The sequence below is a fragment of the Rhinolophus ferrumequinum genome, chromosome 21 (genome assembly GCF_004115265.2).
Source record: "Rhinolophus ferrumequinum isolate MPI-CBG mRhiFer1 chromosome 21, mRhiFer1_v1.p, whole genome shotgun sequence".
In the NCBI taxonomy this organism is placed as follows: Eukaryota; Metazoa; Chordata; class Mammalia; order Chiroptera; family Rhinolophidae; genus Rhinolophus; species Rhinolophus ferrumequinum.
The window spans coordinates 47,954,801-47,975,043 of record NC_046304.1 but is presented as its reverse complement, the minus strand read 5'-3'; the positions used below and the strand labels follow the sequence as shown (position 1 = coordinate 47,975,043).

The 20,243-nt window shown below is 50.5% G+C and overlaps 1 protein-coding gene and 1 long non-coding RNA gene across 4 annotated transcripts in view; one reads left to right on the top strand and one right to left on the bottom strand.

The window, feature by feature from the left end:
* Nucleotides 1-1,593: 1,593 nt before the first annotated feature.
* On the bottom strand, nucleotides 1,594-6,991 carry SOX9 (SRY-box transcription factor 9). The gene is made up of 3 exons (XM_033090000.1): nucleotides 6,196-6,991; nucleotides 5,020-5,273; nucleotides 1,594-4,442 (listed from the first exon to the last, which is right to left on the bottom strand). Exons 1-3 carry the CDS (start codon nucleotides 6,624-6,626, stop codon nucleotides 3,595-3,597), a joined length of 1,533 nt encoding a protein of 510 aa, XP_032945891.1. The 5' UTR covers nucleotides 6,627-6,991; the 3' UTR covers nucleotides 1,594-3,594.
* A 228-nt stretch (nucleotides 6,992-7,219) lies between these two features.
* Nucleotides 7,220-20,243, top strand: part of LOC117013142 (uncharacterized) — a 44,178-nt gene continuing 31,154 nt past the window's right edge. For 2 of the 3 annotated variants that reach the window (XR_004421277.1, XR_004421279.1), the window contains exon 1: nucleotides 7,220-7,281. This is a non-coding gene — a long non-coding RNA (uncharacterized LOC117013142). The remainder of the gene's footprint in view (nucleotides 7,282-20,243) is intronic. The other variant, XR_004421278.1, reaches the window with a different exon arrangement.

Below are 20,243 nucleotides of genomic sequence, written 5' to 3'. Positions count from 1 at the left end.
CCTTTGGAGAGCTTGTGAAAACCCTAAACATTTACCTTTTCTTCCAAAGCAGTAGGAATCCTGTATAGACCAGGAGATTCAGAGCCAGTCAATTCTCAGACTGCTCCATGCTAAAAACTGTCCTAATAACAATACATGAGATGAGGGGAGGATTATCAACATTCTTAACAGAAGGAGAAACTGAGGCCCCGGGAAGGACGCAGCTTGCTCTAGGTCACCTAGCGAGTTTATGTCTTAACAGGATATTCTGGCTCTAAGAAGGTCTGCCAAAGGTCACATACTGAGGAAAAGAGAACACTTCTAGGAGTAGGGAGAATAATCTAGCAAACATTATAGATTTGGTAGGGAAAGGGCTGGTCAGGATGGGATGGTGTGTATTGATTTTAATGGACAAAGGGATTTGGGTGAATAAAGGCAGAGAAGAATTCAACATCACAGAGACTGTTGAAAATGACTCTGCGAGTTGGTAAGGGTGAAAAAAATAGAGATTTTGTAAGAATGGAAGACAGACTCTGGGCTTAAGCAAATGGGATGTTTATGGCACCAGCAAGCAACAGAATCTGACGCCTGGGGTGGGGGTGGGGGGCAGGGAGGTATTTGGGCAGCACTCAGCCCATCACAGGCCCTCAAGCCATGTTTGTTGAAGGAATTTGCCAAGGAAGTCCAGCACTAATGTTGCCTCGAATTGATAACTAATCTAATAAGCCAAAACAGACAATGTGAGGTAATACCAGAGAGTTTGGATGCTGGTTAAGACTCAAAGATGCAGGCCCAACAGGAAAACCAGCCAGAGGTGAGGAAGGAGACCGGCCTCCTTGGAGACACGTCCCCAATCAGCTGGGGTGGGGGTGGGGTGTCTCTGTGTAGGGGTGGGAGGGAAGGAGTGATTTCATGTGTTTAATGAAAAATGACCTGAACGGTTCTCTGATCCTGGAAACTCCCATCTAACTGGGGCCAAGGAAAACAGGATTAGGTCTTATTACTTCTACGATAGCTTTGCGTCTTCTCAGAGCGAGTTAAACTGGAGGGAACAGAAAAATAATCTCATTCCTTGATCCCTGCAGATAAACTCTGAATTATTTAATGGGTTAATAGAACAGACGTCACTCTGGTCCCCTTCGGACACTGTTTTACTTTGGTTTCCTTTGCCTTTTAAATGGACACCCCATTATTGGGTAACAGAAAGTTTGCTCTATTGAATGCAGACAAGCTCTATTGAAGTTAACCCCTCTGGCATTCTGTCTTCTGACAAGCTAGTGATTTCAGGTCTAATATTCCCTCCTGACTTCTACAAGGGAACAACTTTTGCCCTGAAGCATGAGGTTGTTAAAACCACAACAAACATTTTGCCTGAGCAGGCCACGACTGACATGTAATTCTCTTTGTGACCTACTGGGGTGACACTTGTCAAGACTTTTCTGCGTGGACTTTTGAGGACTCAGTCTTCTCTTCAGTGCTGATTTTAGGATTGCCGAAAGTGCACATAAGAAACAAAAATAACACAGTGACCGGCATGGAACAACTTCTTCTGGGCCCAAATTCTTCAAATCATCCTTTTTACAAGAGAACAGGATGAATAAGTACATAGGGCAGTTTTCTTTTTAATGCAATGTATATTTATTGTAAACAATAATATACAAAAAAAGAAAGAAAAAAAAGGAAAGTTTCACAGAGAGAACAAAAGGTCTGCGGGGGAACAAGGAAACAAACAAAACACAAACACAAACCAAACCTTACCTAAAGACAAAATATGATTTAAATGCCAGGTTTTTTAAGTTACAGAAATACTTTTTAAAAGATCTGCTTTTATACAGAAATTGAAAGATGCCATATTATAAGAGTGCTTTAAGATTTTATTCTACTGACTTCTAAACTGTTAATATATCTTTTTTTAAATAAAAAAAAAAAGTTTGCTGTCTTTTTTAAAAAGCAATCCTCAAACTCTCCAGCCACAGATGTAATTAAGAATTCAGGTCTGTCAGTGGGCCGAACCCCTCCCCCTTTCCTCCCTCTCTCCAAGAGAACATGCAGGGGAATATACACGCTTGCATTGTTTTGTATAACCACACACACACACACACACACACACACACACACACACACACACACACACACTTAGGCAGCCCAAAGATCTGTGGCAGAAAACACTGCAAATGACTCAGTGATACACTACATTTGCAACCTCTCATTTGTACAAAAAGAGAAACAAGTTTCCAGTTTGTTTTCAACAAAAACAAAGAAAAAAAAAGACGGACAAAAAGGCATTTATACAAATCTAGGACAAGGAATCCAAAGAAACTTGCTTTTAATAATAAAAAAGATTAAAGAGATAAATAAAAAAAAACTGGTTACAGTTAAGAACATAATTTAACAACAGATGACCATACCCTTTGAGGAAGGCTCCAACAACCTATTTTAAAGAAGGTAAATTTTAAAAACAAAACAAAAAAAAAGGAAGCTTTTTTTTTTTTAATTAAAACCTCTCCTTACAAAATAAATAATTTTAGCACGTGGAATGTCTTGAAGGTTAACCGCTGGTGTTCAGAGAGGCACAGGTGACAGTGTAAGTGAGAGGATTCTAGCATCTGTGTTCCACATGGGGCAGGGCAGGCAACCAGGGGGCAGTGTGCTGGGGCACTTAACTGGCTGCTGAAACATGCCCAAAACAGATTTCGTCTCCTTTTTGCTTGACTTTTGCTTCTTCTTTCTTACGACTGCAATGAACAAGCAAATACAGGAGGAAATGCACTAAAAGAGCGCGAGTATTTTTCAGCAGCATGGTTTTAAGGCTCAAGGTGTTTTTCTCGTTTTAAAAAAAATATATATGATAAAGCTTACCAAATGCTTCTCTAGACTAACGTGTACTTCCATATTTGCAAAATAAGGCCTTTATTTTCCTAAGGCAGCTCCTCTTTGAATCAGAAAGCCTGAGGCATTAAGCAAAGCTAACTCCTCAAACTGATCTCATAACACAAATTTGTGTTTTTTCTATGTTAATACAACACACACACATTTTTTTTTTTTGTAAGAGAAAGCAAATCTGTACAAAAATTCTCTGGTTGCAAGAAAAGCTAGGGCACACTGTTCAACTAAGTAGTTTAGCTGTTGGAAAAATAAGAGCATTTAATTTTTTATCTAAAAATATGTATAAATCCCCTCAAAATGGTAATGAATCATACACAGTACATACTAAAAATATTTAAAATAGAGAATACTCCTCACAGAGGACTTTTTTCTTTAATTACTGCTAAAAAATAATTACAAAGTCCAAACAGGCAGAGAGATTGAGCAAATTGGTCACACGATCCTCCCATCATCCTCCACGCTTGCTTCGAAGGTTTTCAAGCTCAGTTTCTTGTCGATTCCGCTGGTCCATCTAGCCAAGAGTGGCCTGGCCACTGACTCGCAACGCCGTGGTAACGCGTTTGGGTAGCTAATGTTTCTGTCTTGGAATCTGGGTATGAGTTGCCTTTAGCTTAAATGTCTTGAAGGAATTAAGAAAAAAAAAAAACTTGCCAAAGGAAGTTCTGGTTATTTCTTTCTTCGGTTCATTTTTCTGATCATCACGCCAATCATCACCCTTTGTGTAAGATCTCAAGGTCTGGTGAGCTGTGTGTACACGGGCTGTTCCCAGTGCTGGGGGCTGTGGGTCTGCGGGATGGAAGGGACCCCGGAGGTGTCGGCGATGGGGGTGTACATGGGCCGCTGCGCCGGGTTCATGTAGGTGAAGGTGGAGTAGAGGCCGGAACCCTGGCCGGCCGCGTGGCTGTAGTAGGAGCCGGAGTTCTGGTGGTCTGTGTAGTCGTACTGCGAGCGGGTGATGGGCGGGTAGGAGGGGCTGTAGTGCGGGAGGTTGAAGGGGCTGTAAGCGATCTGCTGCGGGGAGTGCTGTTGCTGCTCACTGTAGTGGCTGGGACTCAGCTGCTCCGTCTTGATGTGTGTTCGCTGGGACTGGCCCGGCTCGCTGCTCAGCGTGGTCAGCGTGTGCGCCTGCTGCTGCTGTGGGGGCGCCGGCTGCTGCTGCGGGGGCGCCGGCTGCGGCTGCGGGGGCGCCTGCGGGGCCTGCGGGGCCTGCTGGGGCTGCTGCGGGGGCGGCGGCGGCGGCGCCTGCTGCTTGGACATCCACACGTGGCCCGCACCCGCCGGGGTCGCCGCTGTGCTGCTGATGCCGTAGCTGCCAGTGTAGGTGACCTGGCCGTGCGTGGCCGGCACCCCCGGGTGGCCATTGGGCGGCAGGTACTGGTCAAATTCGTTGACATCGAAGGTCTCGATGTTGGAGATGACGTCGCTGCTCAGCTCGCCGATATCCACGTCGCGGAAGTCTATGGGGGGTTGTCTGCCCCCCTCCGGCAGGGGGCGCCCCTCTCGCTTCAGGTCAGCCTTACCCGGCTGCACGTCGGTTTTGGGGGTGGTGGGTGGCGTCGGTGGGCCCTGGGATTGCCCTGCAGGTAATAAAAGCCAAAGAAGCGCAGGAAAATCAACAGGGGCTGTGCAAAGGCTCTAAAATCTACTCTTAGGAAACCCCACCTTCCCTCCCTGCTAAAGTGTCACAAGGCCCGCATCCGCGCGGATGGCACGCTGCCCTGTAGATGTGACCCTGAATGATTAACCCGCCAGTACACACTGGGCAGGCTCCTTTGTCAGGGGAGGGTCTGAGGCCAGGAGGGTCCGGAAGACCAAACTGCTACTTGTAGAAGAGCCCCATGTGTGCTTTTGGGGTCGTGGAGCAAAGCGAAGAACGGAGACGTCCTGTAAAGCTGTAAAGGCGTTATAGCTCGCAATAAAAATTGATCTGCTAGGAGGGAGGAGTTAGGGTGTGTGTGTGTGTGTGTGTGTGTGCGCGCGCGCGCGTGTTTAGGGGCTTCGTGGGGCCCAGGGCAGGAAGGGGAGGACGATTAAGTGGTGTTCCCCTCCGCGGGGAGCGCAAAGTCCCTAAGCAGAGCCTACTAGGTGGAGGTCTGGGGGTGTGCCAGGCGGGGCCTCGGATGACTAGGCTGGGGAGTCGTGGGGGGGACTCACCCGACTGCTCGCCGGGGGAGTGCACCTCACTCATGCCGGAGGAGGAGTGCGGCGAGTCGGCCTGCAGCGCCTTGAAGATGGCGTTGGGGGAGATGTGCGTCTGCTCCGTGGCCTCCTCCGCCTCCGTCTGTCCGTTCTTCACCGACTTCCTTCGCCGGGGCTGGTACTTGTAATCCGGGTGGTCCTTCTTGTGCTGCACGCGCAGCCGCTCCGCCTCCTCCACGAAGGGCCGCTTCTCGCTCTCGTTCAGCAGTCTGGGGGCGGGGGAGGGGACACAGAGGAAGAGAGAATGGGGAGGGGGGTCTGTGAAATTCTCAGAGCTGTCAGGGCGGTGGGAGGGGGACGTGACCCCGACCTCTCCGCGGCTTGGCACACAACCTTCGTCCTCCCTCCTCCCAGCTTTCCAGCCACTGCCGCAGCTCGTAACTTTTCTTTAAAAAAAAAAAAAGTACACGAAAATAAAAAAGAAATCTCAGTCCTTCTAGTGGGACCTGAGCGGTTACTCCGCGCCCCGCCCTCTCCCCTTCTCTTCTATTTTGGAAACCCTACAGTTGAAAATAGCTTTCTCTGCTCCCACTCTAAATGCCTTTGCTACTGGCCTTATCCCCCGCCCCAACAGCCTTTAAAAACTTTCTAAAAAAACGACTTCAACCTGCTAGGAGAGCCTCCGGACGCTCCCCCAATCCCCCCCGCAACACTGCGCCCCCCTATTTCCAGCAGCCTCCCTCCTCCCCTTCCAGCCGTGGGGACTCCTCCCGCCGCGGTTTCTCCCCCACCCTCCATCCCACCTCCGCGGGTGTAGGGCTGCGCCACAGAGCGCAGTTCCAGGGAGGGAGAGGCAAACTTCACTTCGCACTCCAGCCCCCCTCTCGGGATTGAACTTCGTATCCACGGGAGATCGGGGGGCTCTCCCCTCCCACCGTGAGTCCTGTAAGTCGTCTCCTATCCTCTGGCGATCTCCCTTCCCCTCCACCTTGATTCCCCCCCCTTCCTCAGAACAATCCAACAAGTTTGTCAAACTCGGAGCCAAGTTACACCGGGTCCCCACCCCCTCCGGCCCCACCCCTCCTGTTTCAGGATCATAATCCCCCCTGCCGGGAGGGAGGCCGGACACAGAGAGCAGGTCCGGGCCGGCGCCCCACGCCCCGCGGAGCCCACCCTGCCGCGCCGCCCTACCTCCAGAGCTTGCCGAGTGTCTTGCTGAGCTCGGCGTTGTGCAGGTGCGGGTACTGGTCCGCCAGCTTCCTGCGCGCCGCCTGTGCCCACACCATGAAGGCGTTCATGGGCCGCTTGACGTGCGGCTTGTTCTTGCTGGAGCCGTTGACGCGCACGGGCATGGGGACCAGCGTCCAGTCGTAGCCCTTGAGCACCTGGCTGACGGCCTCACGGATGCACACGGGGAACTTGTCCTCCTCGCTCTCCTTCTTCAGGTCTGGCTCGCCCTTGGGGAACGTGTTCTCCTGGGGCCGCGTGTTCTCCGTGTCAGAGCCGGATCCCGAAGGGCAGGGAGAACCAGCCGAGTCCTCGGACATGGTGGGGCTGGGGGCACCGGACAGGCCCTTCTCCTGCTCGTCGGTCATTTTCATGAAGGGGTCCAGGAGATTCATACGCGGGCCCAGGGCAGGGGGCGGGTGGCCGGGAAAGGCGAGAAGCAGCTGCGGCTCGGGGATTCGAGGCGCGGGCTCCTCTCCCCTCGGCTGCCCGGACGCGGAGCGAGCGGCTCCCGGGGAGCCTGGCACCTCACCCGGCTGTGGTGGCGAGCACTTAGGAAGGCACGGGGTGGCCAGCCCGCAGCTGCCCGCTCCAAGTGGGGGGAAGGCGAATTGGTGAGGAAGAAGAGGAGAAGGAGGAGGGGAAGAAAGAGCTAAAGCGGGGACGTTTGTTCCCCTTTTCTTCTCCTGCAAAGACAAGTTCCTGGGGTGAAACTGGCAAGTCGCTGAGCCACGGAAGTTCCCAGTCAGTTTCAAGCTCCGCTCTCTGCTCTCGGACTCCCAGCCCAGCGGCCCTTTAATAAATACTCCGCCTCACCTTAGAGACCTCCAGCCAATCACAGCGTGGCATTTCAGGGGTTGGCAGGCATCTGATTGGATGCGATTTTTGGGGGGAGGAGGATTGTGGCACGGGGCTGGGTGACGGGAGGGGAGGGGAGGGGCAAGGAGGGGAGGGAGGGGCGGGGCGGGGAGCGCTGCCGCTGGTCCCACTGCCGGCCTGGGGGGTGGGGTGTGCTTCGGGGAAGGCGGGGGACCAGGGACATCCAAGTGTGTAAGTTTGCCGTACTCTCGTAATGTCAGAATTTTGGTGCCGTCCCCACGCGAATCTTTCCGTGTGCGTGTGCGTGTGTGTGTGTGTGTGTGTGTGTGTCTAGACTAGGATCTACCCCCACCTCCATGCATTTCTTTTCACTGCTTTCTCCGAGATACCAGGGATTTAGCTGGAGTTTGCAGTATTCGAAAAGCAGTTGCTTCTTAACGCGCAGCCCAGGTTACGCGCGCTCCTTACGGAGACTGCCTCCTCCGAGAGTGCTTAGAAATGGTCTTTTGAAGCAAATGTTTTAGTGACTCAACGCCCGCTGTTCCTCTGTAATAATCCATATAAATAGATTAACATGCTCTGGTTCGCCGGGGCTGGTGCGGCGGGTCGGGATTCTGCTGCGCTCTTGCAAAGGGAATCAATGAAAAACCAAAGCTAAGTGCGGGCGAAGGCTGGCGGCTGTGGCGGCATCACAGTCCCGCGCTCGTGAAACCATCCCGCGCCCCACCGACCTTGAACTCTGACAAGTACTTCTCCAGCCCCCCAATCTCCCACACCGCTGACACGCCTTAGTGACAGGGCCACTGCTTTGACGTTCTGCTCTTCACCTCTCGGCCGAGTCAAAACGTCAGCAGAGTTGCCCCTAGAAAGAGTTTGCAAACTGCTCTGGCTGTGAGAGATCGAACGTTGCGAATGTGGCCGTCCCGGGCCGCCAGGCTGGGGCCGGTCATTGGTTTTGTAAAAGGCCAAACAAATGGGCACCGCCGCAGACAAAACAGCCCTCTTTGGCGGAGTCGCGCTGCTTGCTTGCTCTCGTCCTCCTTTACAAACACCTGGAAGGGCGAGAGCCTGTCGTCCAGACTTTTTAGTCCGATCCTTTTTGTGACTCGAAGACATTTGGGAGTTCGGGGGAGGGGAGGAGGGTGTCTCTGATGATTTCAAGTGTGATTTGAGCACAATCTTTGTGTTTACACGAATGCGTAGAGTTTGGTTGGGTATCTGTTCTGGGGAAGAAGAAAACCCTTAGGCGCCTGCGGGTTACACGTCTTCAGAATAACAAATATACTCACAACTATGGAAAAGTCTTAATTTTCAACTCCCCCCTTTCTGGCTCTCGAAAATGTTCACCCCGATTTAAATTATTGCTATTGCGAATCGGCCCGCATCATATCAGAGACTTGTTTATTTCTAATTTGCAAATCTTACAAATAACAAGATTTAAAAGATTTTTCCTTGAAGATTTTTTTTTTTAAATCTCGTTTTCTCTAGTTTTCTTCCGAAGAAGTCGACATTTCTTATAGGAAACGGAACTCTTCAGACGGTAGTAAGTTGCAACCCTGTTAAGTAGTATTTACTTTCTAATCGAATGCAATTCACAATGGACGTCTCTGGTACCTTATAGTTTGTTTACACGTTTAAGAGACCTCTATACAATAGCCTTGTCGTCGTGGTCGCGTGAATATGCTCGGAAAGTATAAGACCAACTTCATCGTTTTTGGGGAGAAAAAGTCCCGTGTAGTATGGATTGATCTGTGTCCTTGGGAGGGGACATTTATGAGTATAACTGTGTGATTTGCAGACACCTGACCCAGGAGAAGACTCAGAGACCAGAACTTGGGGCAGAAGCTCTAACCAGGACGTCTGTATTTAGCTGCATTTTATTGTAATTCCCATGTTTACTGGCATAAAGGCAGTGAAGACTGTGAGTTTAAGATATTTTGGAATATTCCACTAAATATTTGTCAAGATAGATAGGTACATATGTAAATATATTTAATACAGTTATGTAATAGGATATAAGTAATATATAGCTTTTTTAACCATAAGCGACGGTGCTTTATATATTTTCTGTTCGTTTGATGCAAGCATTTTGTATTATTGTATCTTTGAAATTTTATGATAAACAGTTGACTTGAAAAAATGGGCTGCAATTTTCAGCTGTATCCAGAGGGGGCGCCAAAAGCCTAGAAACTGTCTACCTCACAGAAACTGCCGGAACATTTTGATGGTGGTGGTGTGTTTCACTCAATCAGAATTGCTTTGCTGCTGAGATTTATCTCTGTAGAAATTCCTACACGATATTCCCTGCCGTGCGGATGCACCTCTGGGCAGCCCGGTTAGGGGAACTGGGAGGTGCGTGTCTATAGAGGGCCGGGCAGAAAAAAAAAAAAAAAGAGACTGCTAGATGCCTGACGTTCTATTTTGCACAGAACGTGGAGACTGAGACCAGAAGGAACCCTCCCCCCAACCCCCAATCACCCCCTAGGTGCCAAACGTTGCCCTCTGCTTGGCGTGTCAGGACCAGGCCGAGTCTGACGCGTGGGCACCATGGGTTAGCCAGTGGGGCGGTCCTGCATTTCTGCAGGGGCCTGGGTGCCAACTCCTCCGTCCCCATTCAGGGGCTCAGATCACTCCTGCGTGACTTTCCCGGGTCGCCCCTGACCTCTCTTCACGGCCCCAGGAAGACGCTAGCAGTCCCCGACCTGACGACCTGAGTCAGAGAGAGCCAGAGGGAAAGGCACCTTTTCCCAGTGTCGAGGTTCCAGATCGGGAAACTGAGGCTGTTGGCCCAGTTTTAGCCGGAGCTTTCTGCCAAAAGCTAAACGCGCCGGGAATCCCAGTCTGATGGGGCTGAGCGAGGGAAAGGGCGCTGGTCAAGAAAAGGGTCAGGCACCAACGGCACTTCGCACGTCAGCTACGTGCATTTGGTCCCCGCTCCAGAGCCAGCGCCGCGAGGTCTGCCGCCGGGAGCGGAGACATGGAGGTGCGAGCAGATCCCAAGGGGGACCTCGGGAAGCTGAGGTCTGGGATTCCTTCCTTCTTTTTCGGCGTCCGGGGCCGGCGCCGGGCTCAATTTCCCCAGCCAGAGCCGCCAATCTCCCTTCGTGTCTACGCGGGCGCGGAGGCAGGAGCCCAGAGTTGTTGGCGCAGAGCGAGTTTCTCGGGTTCTGGGGGGGGGGGGGCAGGGGGGGCGGTGCAAACACGCCGTGCTAATGCACAGTGCAAGGGGGGTTTCCGTCTCGGGATGGGGGTGGGAGGGGTGGCGGACGGGGTTCCCTTTACCTGGCGTATTAAGGACTACAACATCCCTCCCCAAAATTTCTTAGCAAAAGCGGGGACCGTGTTTAAGTCCGATTTCAGCAGGGATGCACGTCCCAGAAGAATTTGGTTGGAGTCAGCTGCGGAGTCTCCCAAAGATCTCAGCCCTGGGCAACGTTTTCTATAGAGGTGCTCAGAGACGGGGGTACCCCTTTTTCTGCCAAGTCCCCGGGGCCCGGTTCCCTTCAGTTATTTTTACAAGATCCCAACCCCGGGCGGGACCTCAGGTTCCCGCGCCCTGCGCTCCCGGCCGCTCCTCGGTAATTGGTACTTTTCACTGGGCGTGGAGCATGTTTGCCGGTGGATTTTCACACCGGACACCACTTCTCTGGAAGGAGCGGCAGGTAAGCCGAGTGTAGGACAGACGCTGAGCTGGACAGCAGCAGCAAAAAAGGAAAAGGAAAGTGCCACATAGCTTCGTAGAGGCGCAATAAATATCTGTTGACCAGTGAATAAATGTGACCTTTGGACATTTTGCCCGAGGGTTTGCCTGTCCCCTCACAGGCCTGCAGACCTTCTAGAAACACGTTTTGAAAACACAGGTGACGGTCTAGTCCTACATATATATTTGTCCCCAATCAGGCTTCCTACGTGGGGAGAATCTCTGTCATGTGTTACCCAGGACTGTACAATCCCGGGCGCCCCCATAAAACTGCAGGCCAAGAGGGGGCTTTTCAGTTTTCTTCCCCTTTCTATTTTGAGAGAGAGAGAGGGATGAGGTAGACAGGAGGTGTCGGGTGAGAGGGGCGTGAACCTTCAGTGTGCTCTCGGGTGACCCAGCAGGGTCGTGGGGCAGCGGTGGCTGTAACCCAGCGGGGCTCCCCAGGGGTGCGGCCCGGAGCCACAACAAGTGACAGGACAGCTGGGATTGTCTGGGACTACCGGTTGGCTATGGGAGGGGAAAAGGACCGGTGGAAGTGGGAAGTTCCAGTCCCAAAAGGGCTATGCTTCCAAAGAAAGTATGCTTTTTTAAAAAAAAAAAAAATTTAAATCCTTTCCCCCAAATATCCATCTTTAGTCAGGGTACAAGGGAGCTGCGCGTCACGCGGATTCCTCAACGCGTCTCTAGAACGGCCTGCGGGAAATATCTTAGGCCAAGTTTTTTTTTTTTTTTTTTTTCTTCTTCCCCTTCCCCAATTTTCCTCTTTTAAAAATCTTTCAGGCATTTTCAGCTGAAGGTGCCCTCGCCTTGCTTACTTAAAAATACAAATAAAAGAAGCGCTCAGCGCAGCGACGCCTCCTTTGCCGCCAGCCCCACTGCACCCGGCCAGGGGGCTCACTTCGGCCCCTTGAGCTTCCTGCGCAGATCGCGGATTCGCACCTGTACCTCCTCCTCCCCGCGTCCCCTTCTCATTACCTGGTGTTCACACCAGGGAGGGAGCAGACAGAACGGAGCGGAGAGGCTCAGGGCTTTTGTATGGTTTCCCCGAGTGGACAGGGGACTCTATAGCGATGGCTTCATCTCAGCCTGAAGGGTCTCTAACCAGCTGCTGTCTCTAAGGTGTCCTATTGGGTGGGTGATTATTTCGGATCTTAATTAATCGGGAAAATGTCTCTATCAAACCACGGAAATGGAGACGTGCTATTAATACAGAATGCCGAAGGTAACTCAATGAAAGACGATGTATCTTTTGTCTTTCTCGCAAACCTTCTCTATCTCAGCAGCACCCGGGAGGTCCCCAGGGCACAACGCATCTCTCTGGTTCCTCAAACCTGTTGATTTACGGGGGCCAAGCCCTGCGTGCGTCCTTTCTGCTTCGGCTTGGACTCCGCTCTGGAGCAGCTGAGCCCAGAGCGGGTGGCAGAAGCGCGCAGCCGGGTCTCCCGCCTCCCGGTCGGAGCTCCGCGGCAGTGCATTCTGCCCCAGGGTTCCGGGAGGGCCAAGGTCATGAGGTCAGCCCCCAACTTTGGAGTTTTCCCGAGAGTAAAGTCTTGAGGCTGGGGGTTCTGGCCCTGGAGGATTCTCGGAGCTGTGATGTCACAAAAACTGCGGGGGGTAGTCGACCAGAAAACCTGCTTCAACGGCCCTTGGGCTTCGCGAAGTTGGGGCGCAAAGAACCCAAGGCCGGTAGGGCTTCCTGCCTTGTCACTGTTTATTTCAAATTAATTTCTTGGTGCACGTTGCTGTCTGCAAGCTTGCAGGAGAGACAGGCTGCACTAGTATCGGATTCTATCCTAGGTTTGTTTGAAGAGCAGTGTCTCTGGTACTCCCCCAGCTTGGAATAGGCAGATCAGGGATTTTGAGAAAGCAGGTTTTTCTTTCCTTCTCTCTATGACATCTTCTCCCAAGACCCCTTCCCGGATATAAAAAATATTAAGTGGACCCTTCAATGGCTTTTTTTCTGTCCACCCCCACCATTTTTATTTTATTTTATTACTTTATTGACGAGTGTGAAATTTAGCCAGGTGTAGGAGAGAGGGACAGGGTTTTTCCCCCTCCCTCCCCCGCCTAAGTCATTAAGACCCTGAAAATCTCACAGTGTCCCTGCCACTAACTTTAAGACAAAATGCATTTGCATCTAATGGGAACGGGCAGATTGTACTCTTTCACACCGAACCATAGGACTGGAAGCTGCTTCTCCCCCAGTGTCCAGGTTGGCTGAACTGTGAGGGCAGGTCCCCAGCCTGGACCAGACATAGACTGATTGCAGAAACCCGCTTCCTTTTGGGGTGCTCCTCAAGCCCACCAAACTGTCAACTTCGGTTGGCTAAGGAGGGCTGCCTTTTTAGTCTCATCTGACCTAATATCCACATGCAAAGCAGAGGCAAGTAAGCAGTTCCTCATATACTTTAGAGGTGGAGTCACTATAGATTCAAATATCAGGCAATTTATTATTCTTCAAAAACCAGATAGCGTCTGAGAGTGCCCTAAACAGAGGCACCTTCCTCTTAAATAGTCACCGTCTTGAGGCAATGAAGACATGTCAAAAGTGGACGTGTACCTCTCAGTAATTGGGAGAAAAGGTGGTATCTGACTGAGGGTTGAGGTGTCTCTCTAGTCGGAAAGGGAAGCAGGGTGGGTGCCCTTGGTTCAAACACTGTCTACCCAGGCATTCAGCCCACTCCTCTAGGGTCCACTTCTCCCAACAGACCTGGCTCCAGAGTCTCCTGAAGGAGCCCCCATCCAGCTTTCATTTGAGCTTTTACTGTATTAAATGCACTGAGGTATCACGGACAGCAGACCAGGTGCTTGCTGTCCAGGCATGGACTTCAGAGGCAGTGCAGGAACTGGGTCAGTTGGTGCGAGGGATCCATAGGTCCGAGGGATGGAGTGGAGTTCTGGCTAGAGGAAGTACACACAGAGGAGGTATCCTGTCCGTCCTCTCCATCCTATATCATTCCTTGTCATTCTGTCACTTGTCATCTCTCTCCCAGGTAGCTCAACATCAATCAAATATCACTGGAGGGCTTACTATGTGCCTAATATCCAAATGGAACAAGACTGGGTCCCTGCTGCTACTGTCTCCATGTCTGGTTTCCCTCCGAATTCAGCCTCTGCCAACCACAGCCTGCTTTGCCCTCTGGGCTCACTGTTCTGAGACTCTCTCCGTTTTGGCCACGCATCTTCCCTTTCTTGCCCTGAAAGAACAGAGGTCACAGAGAGCCGTCTCCCATCCTCGTAGTTGCGTCAGAGTTGCCGGGGGAGAAGTGGTCTGCAGCTCCCGGCCCAGCGTGGGCTTCCTTCCCAACCCGTGGCCCTGGGAGTCCCTCTCTTGTTCTATACCTGGTGATGCTGTGCTGCTCTTTGCCTGAGCCACCATCCCTCCCCCACCCCCTCCCTTTCTTGGTCTGAGCCCAGGAATGCCTTGTAGTGTGTGGTATGCTTCACTCTCTCTTTGGGGGACATCTGCCAACCAGCACAGTGGTGATGACAGTTTCCAGATGATTTTCCAGGAGCAAAGAAATCTTCTGGGGGAGGAGAGAGTGGCATTGGCCAAACGCTGAGTGGCTGAACACTGTGGTTCCGGAAGCGGCCTAGGGAGGTGGAGTTTTGTGGGGTGCCAAGCTTTCTCTTTCCCCTTTAGATTCTGCCTAAAGCCCGTTCGTCACTAATTGCTTTTTATATTCTTAGCATTTGGAGGTTCTCTTGGTTCTGACCCTCCTGCAGGAACTGAGGTTTGAGCAAAGCAGGGCTTTGGGGTGATATTGGTGGGGCATTGGCCTCCAGGCCCACCTTCCTCGGCTCAGCTAGGCCTGAGACCTGCTTCAGCAACTCTTGGGTTCGTATCATCAGCCAAGCGGACTGTGCTGATAAGGCAGAGGATGCAATAGAGTCTGAGAGCGCCCTAAATATACTTTCGTAGAGCAGTGGAGACAGTCTCAAAGGTCGAGATGTTTCCCTCAGCAACTGGGAGAAAAGGTGGTGTCTGACTGAGCTCCTCCCTTCTTCTTCGGTCCCTGGGCTTCCCCAGCCTAACTTCCCTGCTGTCAGGGGCTCTTTGATTTTCATTCAAGCGAGCCACGAAGTGGGAGGGAGGTTACCTTTGAGACCTAAGCATGGGGGCAAAGAAAAGATGAGATTCTCCTTTGATTCTGAAAAAGCCCCAGCAATGCTTCCTTGGGGGGAAAGAGCTATTGATTTGCCTTCATTTGCTCATTCCTTTTCAGGGAAGGGTGTCTTTCCCCCATGAAAGAAAAAAGATGTTCTCTTTGAAAAAATGGGAGACTCATTCAGACTATGGAGTAAATGACTATTAAGGCTTAGTCTATTCTTAGTCTATGAGGAAGCTAGACTTTAGTAGGGGATAGAGATCCAATTCAACTGCTAACTCCTCTATGAAGACTTGAGGTCTCCCTAAGAATAGATAGTTGCTTCCGAGTCTGTGTTCTGTTCCTGCAGGCCTCTTTGTGTTGTCATTTACCCTTTGTGCTTATACACTTACCACTAAACTGATCTCCTTGAGGAGAATGACACAGTGTTATCCTCTTTGTATCCCCAATCTGTGTGCCATATCGACTCTGCTAAGTAAATGTTCACTGAAGGAATGAATGAACAAAACTTAGCCAAAGCAATGAATACCTAATGGTAGATTACAGCTACCAGGCACACAGTAGGATACCTTTGCTAGTTAGATGGGCTGTCTTTATGACTCCCCTCAGAATATGTTCTTTCGATGGCTGCCTATGCCACTTATAAGGAATTCTGCCCTTGTCCTGGAACTCTCTTCTAAATTTCCTACCCTTTGACTTTTTATTTCTATAAGAAAGGGTATTAGAGACATGCCTTTGGAGAATATTTGGAGTGATGAATGTAAAGCTTTCAGATTGCAATCTTAAGACATTTCTGGCCTGGATTTACAGGTTTTGAGAAAACAATCAAACCACAAACTGAAATCATTATTAACCTATTAGAACCTTTAAAAACCCCGAGACCTTGCTACCCAAATATACGATAATAAATATTTTTTTCTTCCTGGTTTTCTTGCTTGCTTTTCTAAGCACAGTGCACAGCCTTTTCACGGATGAGCCACGGTGTGGCTGGCTGTTGAATGACTGGTGGGCGGGGTGGGTGGGACGGGGTGGGGGTCCAGGCAGAGGAGACAGTTATGCCCTGGCTTTCCTCAGCAGCTCCTCTAAGGAAGGCATTTTCTTTTCCCTGCAAACGGCGCTGCTGTTTGTTTGGAGAAGGAGAGCTGTGGGTATGGAATTAGGGGGTGTCATGTGGGCTGCACGTGTGGCTGGAGCTACCTGAAATCTGTAGGCTAATCACTCCCAGATGGCCCCCCAAGAGCCCCAGAAGCACAAGTCCCTCCCCAACTCTTCCTGGGTGGGGGTGGGGGGATTTAAAGGGAAAGAGAGAAGGAAAGTGCGTGTATCTGGATATGTGGAGTCTGGGGACTTTGGGGACTCTTGCAGTACAGTTTGGACCTGACACCGTACCTCTTTTCCAACACCAGAGGCATTAAAAAAAAAAAAACAAACCAAAAAAACCACCACCCATCTCCACCCCTGCCCCTAATTCCAAACTGCTATATATTTGGAAGAAGAAGGAGGAGGACTAAGAGATAAAGAGGGGAGGTGGAGGGAAACGAGAAACAGGAGAGAAACACTAGCTTCTGGGACCATTGCATTGGCTGGTGGGTGGGGCGGGGTGGACAGACTCCATTTCAACAGGTATTCATTTGCTTATAAACCCTCAAAAGGCCAGCTTTTTGCTGCTCCTGGGTGACACTTGTGGCTCAGAACGTGGGGCAATGCAGTGAGGGGTCAAGGATGGGTGCTGTCTCGCAGTCCCTGGGCAGTCACCCCATGGAGGAGGTGTGGGGTGCCCGCTTGTGGAGGACAATCTCTGGTTCGGCCTCATCTGTTTCGGGCCTGTGTACTCGCTGCTCCATCCGAGGCACTGTGTCCACTTCCACCCCCACGGTGGTCTCTGTCCCTTTGCCCCCATAAGCAATGATTGCCTGGACTGACGTGTCACAGCTCCACACAGTTCCCACCGAACCCCGGCTTCACACACTGTAGAATCATTCATTCACATAAAGGGAACCTGGAGGTACACATCTTACTCTCGCTACCCGCCGCCCCCTTCAAATATCACTCTAAAGCACACGTATTCATCTGTTCTTGTGCCTTCTCACCTATTGATGAAAACAAAAATTTCACTGCTAATGAGTATTCCTTACCACTGTTTCCTGCTTCTGCTTTTGAAGTGCCTTTACATCCACTCATCAACTCTATTCCCTAGGCATCCCTAGGAAGCAGTGAGGGGAAGAAATCACTCTCTTTGCTTTGCACGTGCGGACACAGAAGCCCTGAGAATAGCGTGCAGCTTTCTCAAGGTCACACAGTCAATGGGAGAGGCCGATCCGGGGCTCGGAGCAGAGCCGGGGTGCTACGTCTGCCTCCCCCGCGTGGCCCTGCACACACAGAATTCCACAGGCGGCTGTGACCTCGGAGCTCCGGCCCCAGGCACGCAGGCAGGCCAGTGCGTCCAGCAAACCCACTCCTCTACATTATTGTTCTCGCTTGGGCTCCAGCTCTTGTTTGGGTCACAAGCAGAGACTGGGGCTCCACTCTTTTGTGAAGTGAGTCTCTGATCTTATCTCCTCCCTTCTCCCCTAATCAGGGTTTGGCTGCCTTTGTCTCAGGAGCAGAGAACAAAGTGTGATTTGAACCATGCACATCTCTCGTGTCTTCCCTCCTTTTAATTTCCTTTCCGTGAGAACATCTCTGGGTTTGTGGGAGTGGTGCCTTGGTTGACTTGGTTTCCTAACACTGATTTTTCTCCCCTGTGTGCTGAGATTTCTTCCTTCTCTGGGTTATGTGGCAGCCTCTTTATTTACATCTTGATCCAGCCTGTCCTGATTTTCAAAATCATTTTGGTCTACAAAGCAGAAATGGGACATCACCGTCCCCTGAAACCCAGAGAAGTCCTTATCATTTTGGAAGTGTGGGGCCCTCCATTATCACCCTGTCCTTTTTTCTTTTCTGCTCTATCGGGATATTTATTCATAAGAAGAAATGTTTGTAGAACCCTTCCTATGTGCTTGGCAACCTGCAAAGGGCTTTTCCTGGGTATATCCCCTGTGTCTCCCCCAGAAAACCTTTCATGATAGTTCTTAATCCTTTCCTCATTTAATGGATGAGAAAGCTGAGCGGTAGGTAGAGTGGTTAATTCACTTGTCCAGACTCTCACAGCGCTATGTATTAAGGAGTAAAAACCCACACTTACAACAACAACAACAACAACAACAGTGAAACAAGAAAACAGTAGCCACCAACCCTTGGATACTTGCCGCTTACTGTGTAAAGACTTATTTAATACAGAAAACCAAATGGGCTATGTCATCCTCATCTTTATTTCCCAGTGAGGGAAGCTATTTCCTCATGGTCTTGTTTCTTTTTGGCCTTGCCTTATTTCCTCTGGACTCTGTGTTTTGTGGGGCAATGTTAATTCACATTTGGGAATGACAGTCCCCAAACGAGGTTGTCAATGGAAGAGAGTGAGTTGGGAGAGAAGAGGGGCTGCTGAGAATTTCTGAATCTCAGTGGTTGTCTTGCATTTGGCATACGCCATGCCTGACACCGTGACCCGATGATGTCATCAGAGGTTATCTGCACCTCCCCTGGGGGCTCTTAGAGCCATTCTCCCCCTCTGTCCAGACTCCTGATTGGTCCCCTGGTTTGAAGGACCATGTAGGGGAAAGGCATTTTTTCGTTTTTTTTTTTTTTTTTTTTTTTTTAGCAATCAAGAGGAGAATCCTCTGGTTCAAACGTGGTCTGAACGATAACACATTCCCTTGCACAACAAAGACCGGTGTTGCAAACTCCATCCTGTTTCACACCTGGACAGAGGGTTGTGTTGCTGGTGTAAGGAAAGAGGAAGGAGACCGAAAGGCGGGGCAGAGAGATGGCTGTGAGTCCTGGAACTCAGATTTCCAGGCCCTGGGGGTATCCTGCCCAGCATTTTCGAGCTCTTTTCTCCACGGAAGAGCCAGATGACAGTTCAGCGGGGCTCAGTCTTAGTTTCTGGCAATTATTCATGTATAACTGGTTGGGGAAAAAAAATGGAAAAATGGGGTAAAGGCATTTGCTAGGGGCGATCTCCAGAGAATATGGCAGAACGGGGACAGAAGATTTCAAGAGAAGGACCAAGATCAGTTTGTTTCGTAGCACATTTTATTGCCATTCCCTGAGCTCCGATCCCTGTCAGGGGAGCCAGGGAGTCTAGTGGAGAAGAGAACAATGACAAGTTCAAACGCTAGGACTCCTGCTTCTGTGAAGCATCCAGTGTGTCCTAACAATGACACAGAGCCCTTTAAAAAAGCAGCACACATTCATTCCACAAACATTTCACGAATGTCTAAGAGAGGCCTGGCTGGGAGCTGTACAACTTCGCAAACTGACCAGCTCAAGGGCAGCTGCATTCCTGAATCCGTCATGTCAGGCTATGTTGCTTTCTTAGCCCAAGCCCTCGTCAGTCTGGTCTGTGCAAAGAAACGCCACTTTGGGGGCCAGATTAGCAAAGGAGAAAGCCACACGTCCGTGCCACATAACCGGGCCCTCCCATAGGCCTCTCCCGTGCGTGTCTGCCACTGGTCATAGCTCTTTTCTAATTCTATGGCCGCGAAGGTTTCCATGGCTGTTATAAAGCACTTTGTGTATTGGAAACTCTGAATAAAAAGGTAAGGGGAGGGGGGGAAGAAAAAAAGACTAACCATCAAGCTCACCCAAACCCTAAACCTCAGACTCTTGGAAGGAACTAGTGGCATGAAATAGTCCCAGACTGCAAACATGCCATCAGCAGGGAGGGTGAAGAGACGTTTCCGAGGAGGCTGGTGGTTCTGCCACCGTGCAGGCCACACCAAGCAGGAGTGGAAATCCTTTTTAAGTTTCTGAAAGCGAGACACTTTCTTCCTGCCGCCCCCCTCACCTTGCCTCCCTTGCTCCCTCTGACGACCCAGGAGCTAACACCAGCCTCCCACTGGATAGCAGTTACCTCTCCTGCCAGCGCTTATCTGGGGGAGCAGGAGCCCTACCTTTCAGATGCCCCACGGTTTCTGAAAGAACGTATTGTTATTTTCTCAAAACTGCCCAGGTTAGAACAAAGGAGGAGTCTGGGTCTTCTTTAAGCAGGATAGAATTTAATTGGCATTCCTTTAAAATGGCTTGTTATTACAGGCGATTTCTGCTAACAATTACCTGACAATGCAGAAAGGGATCTGACTTGTTGAGTTTTCCTTTTCTCTCTCTGTCTCTCTCTCTCTGTCTCTCTCTCTCTGTCTCTCTCTCTCTGTCTCTCTGTCTCTCTCTCTCTGTCTCTCTCTCTCTCTCTCTCTCTCTCTCTCTCTCTCTCGCTCATTTTTTTTCTTTTTTGGTGGAGCCTTAAAAAGAATGGTGCATACTTGGAGTTTAGATTTAGACAGGTCTAG